This window comes from Cervus elaphus, chromosome 20 (assembly GCF_910594005.1).
Source record: "Cervus elaphus chromosome 20, mCerEla1.1, whole genome shotgun sequence".
NCBI classification, from domain to species: domain Eukaryota; kingdom Metazoa; phylum Chordata; class Mammalia; order Artiodactyla; family Cervidae; genus Cervus; species Cervus elaphus.
Window position 1 is genome coordinate 126,113,383 of NC_057834.1, and position 16,669 is coordinate 126,130,051.

The 16,669-nt window shown below is 43.6% G+C and overlaps 1 protein-coding gene and 1 non-coding gene across 2 annotated transcripts; one reads left to right on the forward strand and one right to left on the reverse strand.

The window, feature by feature from the left end:
• Positions 1-311: 311 nt before the first annotated feature.
• PPT1 (palmitoyl-protein thioesterase 1) lies at positions 312-16,605 on the forward strand. The gene is made up of 9 exons (XM_043875818.1): positions 312-495; positions 4,777-4,886; positions 5,104-5,231; positions 5,714-5,784; positions 7,283-7,385; positions 10,558-10,648; positions 11,475-11,573; positions 13,350-13,421; positions 15,160-16,605. Exons 1-9 carry the CDS (start codon positions 372-374, stop codon positions 15,280-15,282), a joined length of 921 nt encoding a protein of 306 aa, XP_043731753.1. The 5' UTR covers positions 312-371; the 3' UTR covers positions 15,283-16,605.
• LOC122678606 lies at positions 14,835-14,978 on the reverse strand. The gene has a single exon (XR_006336256.1). It is a non-coding gene; the product is annotated as a small nucleolar RNA SNORA79 (small nucleolar RNA).
• Positions 16,606-16,669: the final 64 nt, after the last annotated feature.

Here is a 16,669-nt window from a genome sequence, read left to right on the forward strand (position 1 = left end):
GCAAGGGTAAGAGCAAAGCCTTTGGATCCACCAACCTACCATCTCTGTGACCTTGGTTGCTAACCCACCTTCTCAGTGCCTCACGTGCCCTGGCCCGTAAAATGGGGAGACGTGTATTCGGGCGTGATGGGGATTGAAGCAGTTACCAAATGTAAAGCGCTTAGAATAGTGCTTGATGGACAGGAAGCACTGAGTATATGTTGGCATGCGTTTGATGTCTGGTGGCGAGCAGTCTACTGGGGCAACGAGCCAGGAGAGACGCCCGTCGGCCCGGGGCCACCCAGGCGGAGGTGTGGCGGATGCGACCCGCCCGCGCCGGCGCCGGCACAGAGGCCGGGGCCAGGGGAGCGCGGTCACGTGATAGAGTCAAGATGGCGTCGTCCAGCTGCTTGTGGCTCTGGGCTCTCGCTTTCCTGCTGGGTTCCTGCACTTCCCTGGCGCTGGAGCATCTCGACCCGCCGGCTCCCCTGCCGCTGGTGATCTGGCATGGGATGGGTGAGTGAAGGAGGGAGTGAGAAGAGGGTCAAAAGGGTTTGGCGACCCTTTCCCTCTCCAAGCCTGGGTTCGCGTCTGCAAAGTGCAAGTGTGGAGGGCGAGGACCGTGGTCACACAGCACCGGACTGGCTCCACGTTTTAGGATTTGGGGGTTACCCTGCATTGGAAAGGGAGATAAGGAAGGAGCTGTCTTTTCGTGAGCGCTCACAGAGGGCTGTGCATTGCGGTACGGTTTTACGCGGTGTCCTGGTTTAATCTCACGGCAGTGGTGTCAGGATGCAGCATCCGACTCTCGCTCAGGAAAGCAGGGTTGTGCCTGCGTGACCGCGGCATCTCCATCCTTTTGTTCATTCATACATTGAACAGAGATTTCTTAGGCACCTGTAATTCGTTTATACTTTTGACGCGTAGCTATTGACTACCTACTGGATCCGGAGGATACAATAAACTAAACAGACTAAATTCTTTGCTCTTTTAGAACTAACCAGTGGAAGAGACAAACGATAAATAAATATATGTCAAATGGTGATTCGTGCAATGGAGGAAAATAAAGCAGGGGAGGTTAGAGAGTGTAAGTGGGGGCTTGCAGTTTCATAGAGCAAAGTCAGGATTTACTGAAAAAGTGATTATTTGAGCAAAGGCCTGAAGTCCATGAGAGAAGATTCCATTGAGTGTATGGTGGAAAGATCCGCAAATGCAAAGCCATGAGGCAGAAGTATGTCTAGTGTGTTCAAGGAGCGACACTCAGGTCAGTGTAGCTGAAAGGGAGTGAGTCAGAAGAAAATAGGGGTAAAAAAAAAAAAAAAAGAAAATAGGGGTAAGAGGATGGCCTGCATATGTTGTTGGGGCTACTAAGGCTACTGCAGAAACTTCGGCTAGAAGAGATGGGACACTGTTGTGAGTTTTTAGCAGATGAGTGACATGATCTGATTTGCATTTTGAAAGCACTCTAGTTCCTATATTCCCTGATGCTGGGAAAGATTGAAGGCAGGAGGAGAAGGAGACAACAGGGTGAGATGGTTGGATGGCATCACCGACTCAATGGAGATGAGTTTGAACAAGCTCCAGGAGGTGGTGAAGGATAGGGAAGCCTGGCGTGCTGCAGTCCATGGGGTCAAAAAGAGTTGGACACAACTGAGTGACTGAACAACGACAAGTTGCTACATTGAGACTAGGTTGTAGGAGATCATGGACCTTTGCAGGGAAAAAAGTTAGAAAACTTTTGCAATAATCTAAACAAGATGTTGGGAAAGATTGAAGGTGGGAGGAGAAGGGGACGACAGAGGATGAGATGGTTGGATGGCATCACCGACTCAATGGACATGAGTTTGAGTAAACTCCGGGAGTTGGTGATGGACAAGGAGGCCTGGCGTGCTGTAGTCCATGGGGTCGCAAAGAGTCTGACACGACTGAGCGACTGAACTGAACTGAAACGAGGTGATGGTGACTTGAAAAAGTATAGTAAAAGGGGAGATGTTGAGAAGTAGTCAACATTTGGATACAGTTTGAAGATAGAACCAGTAGGATTTGCTAACAGATTATATATGGAATGAGAAAGGAGTCAAGGATGAGTCCATGGTTTTTGGCCTGGACAACGAGAAGGATGAGGTTGTCATTTTACCAAAATGGAGGAGCCTGTAGGGTGAACAAATTTAGGGTGAAAATCAAGAATGTTCTTTGGGACTTACTAAATTTGAGATGTTTGTTACATATTCAGGAGATGTAGAGGCATTTGGAGTGTGGAGTCTTGAGACAGATACAGGCTGGACTATTAAGTTGGGAACCTTTGGCCTATGCCTGGTATTTAAAGCTGTGAAACTGGACAAGATCACCTAGGGAGTGACGATATTCAGAAGAGGAAAGAGGTCTAAAGACCGAGCTCTGAGGCATTCCCAGCATCTGGAGAATGAGGAGATGGAATTCATGTGTGCTAAGTCGCTTCAGTCATGTCTGACTCTTTTGAGCCTGTGGACTGTAGCCCGCCGTGCTCCTCTGTCCATGGGATTCTCCAGGCAAGAATACTGGAGTGGGTTGGCATTTCCTTCTCCAGGGGATCTTCCCAACCCAGGGATCAAACCCAGTGTCACAGATTCTTTACCCTTAAGCTGCCAGGGAAGCCCCTGAGGGGATGGAGAGGAATTAGCGAAGGAGACAGAGACAGAACAGCTAGGGAGAAGGTGGAGTCAGGAGAGTGCAATGTCCTGGAAACCACGTGAAAATGTTTCAAGAGGACGGGATAGCAAACTGTGAAATGTTGGTGCTAGGTCAACTAAGATGAGGGCTAAGAATTGGTTGTTGGATTTTGCAGTGGGAAGATCACTGATGACCTTGATTAAACCACTTTTAGGGGAGTGGTGAGAGTCGGTAGGTAGAGGTGGTTCTTTCAGGGGTCTGTGCCAGGGCCCTGGGCTCCTGCAGTGGAGTTAAAAGAGGACATGAGAGCTCTGTGTCCGCCCAGAGTACAGTCAGTCTGTTCGGAAGCCACCTAAGCAACGCATGATTATAGTTCAGTGCAAGAAATAGAACATGATCGAGCTCTTTTCCTTCTTTAAAAACAAATTTTTAAGTTTAACTCTGTGGTTGAAAATGGAATGATTAAGTTCAAAATGGAAAATGATCGTAGCCCACTTATCCTACTCAGCAGTCAGTCACTTTGCTTCCTATTCTTAGTTCTTGGTTCCTTGAAACAGGAAGAAAAAAAAGTTCAACGTCAGCATCTAGATGAGCTTTCTTCACTTGTCTTGCTCTAGTCCTGGCCCTAAAGAGAGGTAAGATTTCAAGGTGCTTTGGGGCCTGTGTACCACAGATGTTCTAGATGATAAGAGAACATGCACCTCTGCTTTTTTTCAATTGTGAATTTGGGGTCCCCGTGATACCATATTGGGCTTTTGAAGTTATTGCTTGTTAACAACATGAGCTGAGCAAAAAATGCTGTTCTTTTTGTTGTTGTTGAGGTGATATTCATGTAACATACACTTAACCATGTTAAAGTATACAGTTCAGTGGCATTTAGTGTATTCATGTTGTGCAACCACCACTTCTCTCTAGTTTCAAAACTTTTTTATCACCGCAGAAAATATGTGTACCCCATTTTAAGGAATCACTCTTCACCCCATCTTCCCATCACCCCAGGAAATGTTCAGTCTGCTTTCTGTTTCAATGGATTTGCCTATTCTGGATGTGTCATATAAAAGGAACTGTACAGTATGTAATCTTTCATTTCTGGCTTATTTCACTTAAAATAACATTTTTGAGGTTCATCCATGTTGTAGCATATTTCAATACTTTGTTCCTTTTTATGGTGGAATAATATTTTCCTATATCTATCTACCATAATTTGTTTATCCAGTCATCCACTGATGGACTTTCGAGTGTTTTCCACCTTTTAGCTATTACAGATAATGCTGCTTCAAATATTCTTGTACAAGTCTCTGTAGGGACATATGTTTTCACTTTTCTTGGTTATGTATTTAGAATTGAAATTAATGGGTCAAATGGTCATTGTGTATTTAACTTTTTGAGGAACCATCAAATTGTTTTCACAGTGGCTGCACCATATTACATTTCCACCAGCAATGTAAAGGGTTCCTATTTCTCCCTATCTTTGCCAACACTTGTTATTTTCTATTTAAAAAATTTTTAATTTATTTTTTATTTTTGGCTGCACTGGGTCTTCGGTGCTGTGTGAGGGCTTTCTCTAGTTGCAGTGCATGGGCTTCTCGTTGAGGTGGCTTCTCTGTTTGTGGTGCACGGGCTCTAGGGCGAGTGGGCTCAGTAGTTGTGGCACACAGGCTTAGTTGCCCTGTGGCATGTGGAATCTTCTAGGACCACGTCCCCTGCATTGGGGGTGGATTCTTAACTACTGGACCACCAGGTAAGCCTGTTATTTTCCATTTTTAAATAGTTAATTTTTTTAAAAATTGAAGGCTTTAAAGGCATCTTAGTAGGTTTGCATTGGTACCTCATTGTGATTTTGATTTGCATTTCCTTAATGACCAGTAATGTCGAACATAATTTCGTGTGCTTGTTGGCCATTTGTATATCTTCTTTGAAGAGATGTCTGTTCAAGTCCTTTTCCCATTTTAATTAGATTATCTTCTTATTGACTTGAGTTCTTTGTATATTCCAGATATTAAGCTCTTATTAAGTATGTCTTGCAAATATTTTCTTCTGTGTGTTGTCTTTGCATACTTTCATTAATGCCTTTGAAGTACAAAGTTTTTAAAAGTTAAATAATGTTGTTTTTACTCATAAGTTTCCATGGTTATCTTTGTTGTCTAGGAGACAGCTGTTGTAATCCCTTAAGTATGGGTGCTATTAAAAAAATGGTTGAGAAGAAAATACCTGGAATTCATGTCTTATCTTTAGAGATTGGGAAGACTCTCGTAGAGGTGAGGTGCTTCACAGTTCTGTTCCTTTGAAGGTTTGCTGACTGATTTTGTAGAATGTACTATTAAAATGCTTTACCTTGCATTTTTAATAGAAGACCATACAATGATACTTGAGTGGCTTATGAGGGTACCAGCCTGAACAAGTTTGCCTCTTAGAGAAGGTGCCAGTGCTTGTGTTCAGCCCCATCCTTCGATTTCTCTGTGGCTTCTCTTTTAGGATGTGGAGAACAGCTTCTTTTTGAATGTCAATTCCCAAGTAACAACAGTATGTCAGATTCTTGCTAAGGATCCTAAATTGCAGCAAGGCTACAATGCTATGGGATTCTCCCAGGGAGGCCAATTTCTGTAAGTCCCTTTCTGTTGTATCATACCACTTATATATTGTATCACTTGAAACTGACTGTTGCCTTTGATTCAGATAGATATACCTTTTTAGTGTTTTTGGAATCTTCACCTACCTTGGATGGGAAACTCTTCTAAAATAGCCCCTTGGAAGAAGCTCTGTGGAGCTTAATTTATTTTCTATGAAGGAATAAAGATTTGTGTTTGGCTGTATCAGAGGAAAATAAATCCTGAAACTTTGGCTTTGGGGAACCACAGATTAACTTAATCTGGGAAGTTTTTTTTTTTTTTTTAAACTTTTAATTTTGTATTGAGGTATAGTTGATTAGCAGATAATGTTGTGAGTTTCAGGTGAACAGTGAAGAAGGGACTCAGCCATACATATATATGTACCCATTCTCCCCCAGACTCCCCTGGTAAGTTGATTATTGATGATCTATTTCCATCTGCCAGTGTAAACTGATAATCCTTTTTTTTTCCTCCAGGCGGGCAGTGGCTCAGAGATGCCCATCACCTCCCATGGTCAATCTCATCTCAATTGGGGGACAACATCAAGGTAACTTTGTCCTCTTTACCTAAAATATTCTAGCATCTCTGTTTGTACAAGAAGTCAGCCATCCTCCCCCAAATCCTGTTTTTCTAAGTTATAAAAAACTAGCCAGCAGTGATGACAAAATAGGATTCCAGAGACCTGGAACACAGAGGAGCCATTACATTACCACCTACTTTTCTCTAATATAATTGACATGATTTCCTGCAGTTGAGATGGTTGCAGCCATGTGGCAGGCAGTGGTTGAGGAATTTGGAAAGTCCAACAACCTTTCCTGTTTTCTGACATGAGTGGTGTCCTATTGAATTGGGACTTAGGCAATGAATAATGTCTAGGCTTTTTTTGTCTGTAAAATTAACAGCAGAGATTAAATCTTTCAAAAAAAAAAAACCCAACAGGTTTGCTATTGTGACAGAATTAATAAACATTTGGGGCAGATGTGTCTTGGGGTAGAACTTTATTTCTGTTCTGATGGATTTAGCTGTTAAGCTCGTTGAGTGTAGGAGCAGGATTCCCCTTATAATCAGGAAATTGGATTCATCAATTAAATGTTAATTGGGCAAGTAATTTGGTATCATAGGGTCCCTTTCACAGAGAGAAGCTAAAATAAGATGCTGCCCATCGTACGGGAATTTTTCAGAGGATGAAATAAAATAATAGGTAGGAAAATACTTTTTAAAAGTATGTTTTATTCAGATGCGAATTGGTAGAAACAGCTTTATCATTCATTCATTGATTCCACAAATATTTATTGAAAACCTCAAAACAAGACAGATAAGGTTTCTGCCTTCATGAAACTTCCATCCTAGTAGGGGGAGACTAGACACAAAACAAGTAAGCAAACAAAATAAATACAGATAGTAGTAACTATGATAAAGTAAAAATACGGTGATGAAAGAATAGTGCTTATGTTTGTGAAAGGCGTGGGCACTGGAACCAAACTGCTCATGTTCATATCTTGGCTCCATCACTTACTGTCTAACCTCGGACAAAGTGTCTAACCTCTCTATTTAAAAGTTTCCTATCTGTAATATGGTGTAAATAATGATTTCTACTCTGCAGGGTGGTTGTAAGGATTAAATGAATTATTGCCAATATATGCTTAGAATTGGTATGTCTGGTACCCCCCAAAATGTTATTGATGAGGACGCAGGTATAACTGGGTGGGGGGAGGAACAGGGGTTGAGCACTGCTTGAGTTAGGGTTCTCAGGTATGACTTCTCTAAGCTAAGACCCAAGAGATGAGAATGAGGCCCCCATTGAAGCAGTAAGAGAAGTGCATCCTCCAGGGGGGAGTAGGTGCAAAGGGCCTGAGGCAGCAAAGGGAGGGAACACCAGAAGGAAGCTGGTTAAAGTATTAACTCCAAACGCGTTATTTCCTTAAGAAATGAGTGAGTGAAATCAGTGTCTATTTCTGGCTTTTGTTTCTCTCGATGCCCTGCACATAGTCGGTATTCAGGACATGATTATTGAAGGCATGGATATTTGTCTTCTACTGCTGTAGGTGTTTTTGGACTCCCTCGGTGCCCAGGAGAAAGCTCACACATCTGTGACTTCATCAGAAAAACACTGAATGCTGGGGCTTACAACAAAGCGATACAGGAACGGTATGTATGGTTAGCTGAAAGGGATGCAGAACTGTCACTGCTTGATAATATCATGCAGACTTTCATGCTAACCGTGATTCTAGGAGTAGTTGCTAGTGATATTCAAATAATATTCAAATGATTGTAAATATGTTTATACTATCTGCTTCATTTTATTGTAAATCTAAAACTGCCCTAATAGTAATTTAAAGAAAGGGAGGACATTTTTCTATATAAGAAGAATGTAATTACAACAATACATTTTCATCTTTAAAAAATAAAAAAGCCTATAGAAATTACTCAGGCTAAGAAACTACTGTTAATATTTGAAGGACAGATTCTTTATATTGTCAGCAGCAAAGGGTTAGCCTCTTACATCAGTGTCCTCAACTACATATGTTTGGGTATTTAAAAATATTCAGAATTTCTTTTGGAGTATGTTGTCCTTCAGTTGTTCCCAAACCTAAATTATATGTCAGACCCCCTGGGAAATTCATTAAAAATGAATTCCAGGGCCTCATCCCTGGAAATTTGGATTTAGTAGGTCTGGAATATTCTGGGTGATAGCTGAGATTTGGGATCAACTAGTATGGTTATGGGGCTTCCCAGGTGGCGCTAGTGGTAAAGAGCCTGCCTGCCAATGCAGGAGATATAAGAGACTGGGTTTGATCCCTGGAAATCCCCTGGAGGAGGGCATGGCAACCCACTCCAGTATTCTTGCCTGGAGAATCCCATGGAAAGAGGAGCCTGGCAGGCTATAGCCCATGGGGTCACAAAAGAATCGGACATGACTTAGCAACTAAACAACAACAAAGCAAAAGAATAAACTGTGATAAACTCACAAGGGCAAAGAGAACAGGAGAGGAGAGAAGAGATAATAAAAAAGATGTCAGTGTGTTTTTTGAAAGAAAGCAGATGAATGAGTGATAATTGTTTTAGCAGAGCAGAAAATTCTGAAACCTTTATGTCTGTTGAAGGAAGCACTGACAAGAAGGGACCAGTTTACTTTTTATAATCTCAGAAGGCCTCAGGAATTTGACATCTAAGATACTTTGGTAGAGTAAGTGCATGAGACTTTTCATTGAAAATCTGTAGAAACAATGATCAGACTCCCCAAATCCCTTAAGTGTATGTCCAACTGACTGCTCATCCCCAGCCCTGACAAGAGAAGCCAAATTTATTTTCTGGAGCAGTTTAACTCAAGAAGTACCAGACTTTGGGATGATAAGCACAGGATGGTGATAAGACACCTTATTGAAAACCCAGTTCCTCCTGTTTGATTCCCAGATTGATAGCAGCCGGGTTATTACCTCCTTGGCAGTTTGATGAATCCCTCCCTGAAAAAACTGATTGGTCCCAGAGAGAAGATCTGCAGGTTGATGTTTTGCAATCCTCCACAAATCAGGACTCCTGACTACCACGTAGTGAAACCACCAGTAGATAAGCTGTGTCTAAATTAAAAGAGTCTTACTCCTTGGAAGGAAAGCAAAGTCACTCGGTCATGTCCGACTCTTTGCAATCCCATGGACTATAGCCTACCAGGCTCCTCAGTCCGTGGAATTTTCCAGGCAAGAGTACTGGAGTGGGTTGCCATTTCCTTCTCCAGGGGAAGCTCCCCAACCCGGGTCTCCTGCACTACAGGCAGACGCTTTACCATCTGAGCCACCAGGGAAGCCCTAAGCCTTGGAAGGAAAGTTGTGCCCATCCTAGACAGTGTATTAAAAAGCAGAGACATTACTTTGCCAACAAAGGTCCGTCTAGTCAAGGCTATGGTTTTTCCAGTGGTCATGCATGATGTGAGAGTTGGACTATAAAGAAATCTGAGTGCCGAAGAATTGATGCTTTTTGAACTGTGGTGTTAGAGAAGACTCTTGAAAGTCCCTTGGACTGCTCGGAGATCCAACCAGTCCATCCTAAAGGAGATCAGTCCTGGGTGTTCATTGGAGGGACTGATGTTGAAGCTGAAACTCCAATACTTTGGCCACCTGATGTGAAGAGCTGACTCATTGGAAAAGACCCTGATACTGGGAAAGATTGAGCGCAGGAGAAGGGGACAAAAGAGGATGAGATGGTTGGATGGCATCATCAACTGAATAGACATGGGTTTGGGTAGACTCCGGGAGTTGGTGATGGACAGGGAGGCCTGGTGTGCTGTGGTTCATGGGGTCACAAAGAGTCAGACACAACTGATAGACTGAACTGAACTGTGTGAAGAACTTCCATTCAGCTCAGTGAAAGTGAAAGCGGCTCAGTTGTGTCCAACTCTTTGTGACCCCATGAACAATACAGTCATGGAATCTCCAGGCCAGAATACTGGAGTGGGTAGCCTTTCCTGTCTTCAGGGGATCTTCCCAACCCAGGGATTGAACCTAGGTCTCCCACATTGCAGATGGATTCTTAACCAGCTGAACCACAAGCGAAGCCCAAGAAATCTGGAGTGGGTATTCTATCCCTTCTCCAGCGGATCTTCCCCACCCAGGAATTGAACCAGGGTCTCCTGCATTGCAGGCGGATTCTTTACCAACTGAGCTATCCCTTGTTTAAATATGAACAGTGAGCCAAAGACTGCCACCCGACCCCTCCGTCAGACATCTGAGGAAAGCTTCCAAAACAGAAGACAGATCAAAACAACAAAAAGTAAAAAGGGACTTGGAAGAAACAGATGGCAATTCAAGAAGCTGAAGGAAACCTTAAAAAAAAAAGCCTATATTATTATCTTCAGAGATAGATCATCCATGACTCTAGAAAAGAATTCAAATAAAGGCAATTATTAGAGAGTAAGAGAGAGATCCTGGAAGTTCAGAATAACCCGGAGACTTCCCTGGTGGTCCAGTGGTTAAGACTCTGAGTTCTCAATGCAGGGGAGCCTGGGTTCCATCCCTGATCAGGGAACTAGATCCCCTTAGCACCAGCTAAGGCTGTGGCAGAAAGAAACAAGATGCAGTGAGGGACAGTAATGGAGGAGGTGCCTAGTTTGGCCAGAATGGTCTTTGAAGAAAAGATACTTAAGCTAGGTCTCAAGGACAAGAAGGAAGGAGCATCGGAGATGCTAAGAAAAAAGGGATCAGGCAGCAGGAACAGAAGGCTCTGGTCTTTTGTCCCTTCACAGTCTCTTGGTGGCCTGTGCCCAGGGCCATGCCTCAGGCACACTGACTAGTGTGCTTGGTCACCTTTATTTCCTTTTCTCCCACAGCCTGGTGCAGGCAGAATACTGGCACGACCCCATCAGGGAGGACATATACCGCAACCACAGCATCTTCCTGGCAGATATTAATCAAGAGAGAGTAAGCACCCGACCCAGGCTATTGTGCATTCCCTTTCCTGTTAGGGACATTATAAACAGATGAGCAGTGACTGTCCAAAATATCCCAGGCAGAACCCAGGAAACTGGAAGTTCTGTGTTGTGGGAGGCGGTGCTTATGAGGTTCAGTTCCTTCTAGGGAGGCTGAAATTCACTTGGTTTTCTTCCTGTGGATTCTTCCTGTTGCCTAGTGTTGAAGCAGCGGGGTGAACTCAATAGGTGCTGGCTGACAAGAACCTCAACTGCTGCCTTACTGAAGGAAGCCTTTCTAGTGGATCGCTTTGGGGTCACATTTTTTCAGAAGAGTGGTTTACTTAAGGAGAGAGACTGCACAGGGGACTGAGTGTGTCCCAGAGATGAACATGGGTTGGGAGATTCTGGCTCAATTTTTATTGGCTTATCTGGAGGTTTAAAACAAACAAAAACAGAATTTGAAGAGGGGGGCGATGGGAACAGAATAGTATGGCAGAACCACTCAGAGTTTGCAGTTTCTTATTTTGCCTTGGCTTTCTCTGGCTAGAAGCCTTTAACCTATGTGATGGAGACCTGTGGAGTGCAGTGACAGATTCATGGTGGCCGTTCATGGTGGCCATCTGTACGCCATGGTTGCTGGGAGTGTTGTCAATCAGATGGCATGTTAAGAAAAAGGCTGTACCTGGTGTATTCTGGGCAGGAAGTGAGAAAAGCAGCCCATTACCATGGAGAAGAAACCCAGGGTCAGGCAGACCAGAGCACTGAAAGGTTTTAATTCCCTGGCTAGAATCTGATGGTAATGTCCCCAAGGTTCTTACTATTGACTTTTCCTCCAGGGTGTCAACGAGTCCTACAAGAAAAACCTGATGGCCCTCAAGAAGTTTGTGATGGTGAAATTCCTCAATGATTCCATTGTGGACCCTGTAGATTCTGAGGTGAGACGCTTCTTAGGCCACAACATGCCAGGAGACGGGCAGAGAAAATGGCATTAAAACACAGCTGCCTGAGGACTTCCCCTGGTGGTTCAGTGATTAAAACTCTGTTCTCCCAATGCAGGGGACGCAGGTTCAGTCCCTGGTCAGGAACTAAAATCCCACATGCTGCAACTAAGACCCAATATAGCCAAATAAATAAATCAATTAAAAAAAACAAACCCCACAGCTGCCTGCTGGGAAAAGTTGTCAGTCCCTTCACCCACATTTGTGTAGAGCAGGGGTTCTGAGGTCTATAAATGGGACACTCAGGGTTGTAACCCCCCACCACCCAAAACTGTTTGCAAACTTATATACAGTTGACCCTTGAACAACATAGGGGTTAGGGACGCTGATGCTTTGCACAGTCAAAAATCTACATGTAACTTATAGTTGTCCCTCAGGATCCACAGTATTGAAAAAAATCCACATATAAGTATACCCGAGCAGTTCACACCCATGTTGTTCAAGGGGAAGCTGAAGGTGCATTCTCTGAGGAAGGGTCTAGAAATTTTTTATCAGATTTTCAGAGATCTATGATCCAGAAAAGGTTCAGCAGCACCAGTCCAAAATCTCTAACTCCCTGAGGCTCACACTCACGTTCAGCCTTGACTTGACTTTGACTTCGACTTCTTTCCAACCTAATCTTACTTCATTGATCACTTCATCCCCTGTCTGACCAAGTCACATTGCACCACCTGAAATGCCTGCTCCTGGCACGTGTTTCCTCTTTTGTGTTCCTTTGTTCATGCTTTAGTCTCTAAAATGGCCTTCCCTGACAAGCTCACGTTCAGCTCAAATGTTATTTCCTCCATCCAGAAAGCCACCCCTTTTGTAGGCAAAATTTGCTCCCTCTTAAGAATCATTGGCCTCTATCACGTTGGTGCTCATCACTCTGTGTCAGCGCCAGGGACTAGCACACCACAGCCTGTGGGCTGAATCCACCCTGCACCTGCTTTTGTATGGCCCACGAAGGAAAAGGGTTTTTGTTTTTAAATGGTAGAAAAAAGTAAAAAAAAAAACTTTGATGATGTGAAAATTACATGAATTACAAATTTCAACATCTATAAATAGTTTCATTAGAATGCAGCCATATTGAGACTTCCCTGGCAGTTCAGTGGTTAAGACTCAGCTTCCACTGTAGGGGATGTGGGTTTGATCCCTGGTCGGGATCCCACATGCCATGCTGGGATGCAGCTGAGGGGCTGGTGGGGAAAGACAGAGGAAAAAAAGAATGTAGCCATATTCATTTAAAAAATTCATTTAAAAAATATTGTTTCGTGGCTTCTTTTGCATTACAATGGCAGTATTTAGTAGTTGCAACCACGTGGCCCCTTAGAGCCTAAATTATTTTGTGTTTGTTTATTATGGAAAAGATTGCTGACCCCCATACTAAACAATTTGTGTCTGTGCATTGGACCAGAGCTGCTTAAAAGTAGGGACTGTATACATAAATTCATCTTTGAATGTTTATACAGCACAAGGATTTTCACAGAGTAGGTGCTCAGTAACTGTAGGAAGCAGCAATTCTAGGGAATCAGAAAGCTGTTTGGAATGATTAACTCATACCTCAGGGTCCACCCTTAAGAAGAAATGACTTAGACATGCTTTGTTGTCCCTCTTTGCTGCAGCGTCAGGGAGTTGTTTGTCAGTAGTCTTAGCTCCTAGCCAGTCTTGAAATAGTTCAGCAATGTGCGCCTTGTGTCTGATCTGACTGCCTTTCTTCCTCCTCTCCTGTAGTGGTTTGGATTTTACAGAAGTGGCCAAGCCAAGGAGACCATTCCCTTACAGGAGAGCACCCTATACACACAGGTAACTGGGGAGGAGAGGTGCAGTCCTTGTCAGCTCGATTCTGGGAGCTGCGAGGTGCTTTGGTGACGTACCTGGTCCTGTACACTCCAGCACAGCAGGTGCTGTGGGCAAGGCTCATTAGGCTGCTGATTGTGGCACCAGCTTATCAGGCACTGGTTTACTGAAGTCTCCATCCTGAAGGTTGAAGGACCTGTTCCTCATGTTTTCAGGCCTGGGCAAGAGACATATCTCTAACTCCTTCTGGTAACAGGGTTAGAACTGGCTTCCTTTGCTGAGGCACAGTCCATCACAAATCCAAAGAGCCCCCACATGACAAAAATATGGAGGGCTGTTACTTTAAAACACTAATGTCAATAGATGCTGAAGTCCTGTTTTTAAACCAGGCACTGACAGGGGAAGCTCCTCCTGCAGGAGACTGGGGGGAACAGAGCTGTGAATTTTGTTCAGGAGTAGGCCTTTTTCTCAAGCAGCTTTTCACCACTCCCAGTTCTGGAGTCTCCCACACTCTCGGACTTTTATCTTGGAGATACTCTCCCTAAAGTGCAGAAATGCTGCATCTGAACCACTTGCCTTCTATTCAGACCCCAAGTAATTTCAGAGGCCAATTGTTCTCTCTTGGCTTTTCTCCTGCCTCTGGTGCCCTGCCGCGGGTGAGGTAAAAGGAAGCTAGGGTCTGTTTTGCAAGTTACAACTAAGAACTAACTTGTCATGAAACTCAAATTGGTGGTTTGATGCTTTTGAACTGTGGTGTTGGAGAAGACTCATGAGAGTCCCTTGGACTGCAAGGAGATCCAACCAGTCCATCCTAAAGGAGATCAGTCCTGGGTGTTCATTGGAAGGACTGATGTTGAAGCTGAAACTGCAATACTTTGGCCACCTGATGTGAAGAGCTGACTCATTTGAAAAGACCCTGATGTTGGGAAAGATTGAGGGCAGGAGGAGAAGGGGACAAAGGATGAGATGGTTGGATGGCATCACCGACTGAATGGACATGAGATTGGGTAAACTCCGGGAGTTGGTGATGGACAGGGAGGCCTGGCGTGCTGCAGTCCATGGAGTCGCAGAGTCGGACACGACTGAGCGACTGAACTGAACAGCAGTAGGAGCATTCTGGCACCATCCCAACTGCTCCTCTTCCCAACCACACTTGTTCTTCAGCACCCCAGCTGAGTCATGACTTGTTCAGCTGCAGAATGTGGAAGTGTCTGAATTTTGTCATCTAAGAGTTGGGTATGTTCTAAGTTCTCTTGCTAATGTTCTCCCATTTTTGGCTCAGTCCCACTTGACATTTTGAGGCAGTTTTGTCCATGGCTTGCCTACTTGTAGGTGGTCCTCCAGAAGCTTTGGGAAAGTTTCCAGAAAGCAGAGTATAAAACTGTATAGAACAACCTCAATGGCATATAACTTTTTCCCAACTGACTCCGTAAAAATCAGAAGACACTAATGAACCACCAGCCCATCCTCATGGTGTCCTAAGAGAAGACAAGTCAGCTTAGATATATGGTGGGCTAAAATCCTCCCACCTAAGGCTTCAAGCAATGAGAGGAACAGCCATCAAAAACATGTTAATATTTAGGGGAAAAAATGGGAGGGAAGTATCCTTGTTGGCATTTCATTTACCTAAATTTTAATACTCAAGAGAAAATACTGCATTTTTGAGAATATCTCAAGTTAACATTATTTATGATTTTACTGTGAAACCATTAAGCTTCTTAATTATTGGCCTTTCTCTCTGCAGGACCGCCTGGGGCTAAAGGCAATGGACAAGGCCGGACAGCTGGTGTTCCTGGCTCTTGAAGGTGACCATCTTCAACTGTCTGAAGAATGGTTTTACGCCCACATCATACCCTTCCTTGAGTGAAACCCTTGTAGTCTGAACCAGAGCTCAGGGAATCCCTTCCACTTTCAAACCAGTTCCCTCTATGCCCAAGCCTGAGCTCAGATCCAGCTAGCAACTAATCCTTTTCTCTAGTCATCATCGAACATGCCCCGCTTGGAAAGATCCAAGATACGAGTCTTATCCATTGCCTCATCCTATCAGCAGATGGTGTTGAATGCCAGTTTAATTAGCTAATAGCCATGGAGCCTGTTTTACAACCTTTGATATGGTTAGACTTTTTTAGGAATCAGGAGTTTGCTGCAGGTCAGTGGCAGAGCTTTGCCCAGGCCTGGAAGAGACTGAACAAACTAAACCAATGAGATAGTCTAAGATGAATGACTTTCTCAGGAAAATCTAGCCACATCTCAAGCCAAGGGGCCAGTACCCAGGCCTGAGGTATTCACATAAAATGCTTTCTTAACTGTTCTGGTGATTTGACCAGTGCTCGGAAAAGTATCACTTGGCTAATGCATCCATGTAATTTCTTTAAGGCTGCCCTCCTCTGAGTATGTTGCTTTCTGTGGTGTCTTGGGTATTATTTTACAAATTCTGGCAGCCCACGATCTTGCCTTGGTAGCACTGTCTCCTTAGGTAGTGATGAATTAGTTGCTGTGTCACAAGAGGAGGGAAGTAGCACCCAATTGGATTGCATAAGGCAGGAAGTATACATATTGCTTAGACGGTAGGGAGGTTTAAAGAAAAATGTAAAAATTAAAACAAAAAAGGAGGAGGTAGCTAGTTCTTTCCATTCCACGCTTGATAAACCTGCCCCTTCTGAATATGACTGGTGGTCTGGATTCCAGAGTTACTGTATTGCTGGCATTAGCAAAGAATGGGAGGGGAAAAAATGTGAAGAGATCAGGCTTTCTAACTTCCATCTCAAAAATGTGTATTACCAGCACACTCCAAACTGCTTCTGATGTGTTCTGTGGAAAAAAAAAAAAAAAGACTGCTCAAGAAAGCTTAGGGAACATTCCATAACCCTTTTCTCTTGGAGATAAACCCACCTTAGAATATTAAGGACTCTTTTGAGAATTCCTGCTAAAGACAACATTTTAGCCCCAACTCCCTTACCCCATGAAATCCTAGCACCACTTTTGGAAGACTGTTCTGCAGAATGCCAGTGTGTGGAAATGATTAGCTGTGTTTGAGGGACGCACTTTATTAAGTGCTACAAAGTTTACCTTCTGGTTTTCCTTCACCTCCTTCAAGACTTTTCAACTAAAACAAGAGGATGAAAGGCAAGAAGTGGGGACAGGTGAAAACAATTTTATGAAGTTGTCTAAAATAAAGAGTAGTTTCTTATCCTTGGTGTCATTTTTCTTTTCAAAGTTCTTACATCTCTGTTTAGCAAATATCATACATAAAT

Bases quoted from the DNA above. Each gene is read 5' to 3' on its own strand.
- PPT1 (XM_043875818.1), top strand. From the start codon at position 372: ATGGCGTCGTCCAGCTGCTTGTGGCTCTGGGCTCTCGCTTTCCTGCTG. The intron at 5,232-5,713 runs GTAAGTCCCTTT...TTTTTCCTCCAG, and splicing joins TCCCAGGGAGGCCAATTTCT to GCGGGCAGTGGCTCAGAGAT. The intron at 5,785-7,282 runs GTAACTTTGTCC...CTACTGCTGTAG, and splicing joins AATTGGGGGACAACATCAAG to GTGTTTTTGGACTCCCTCGG.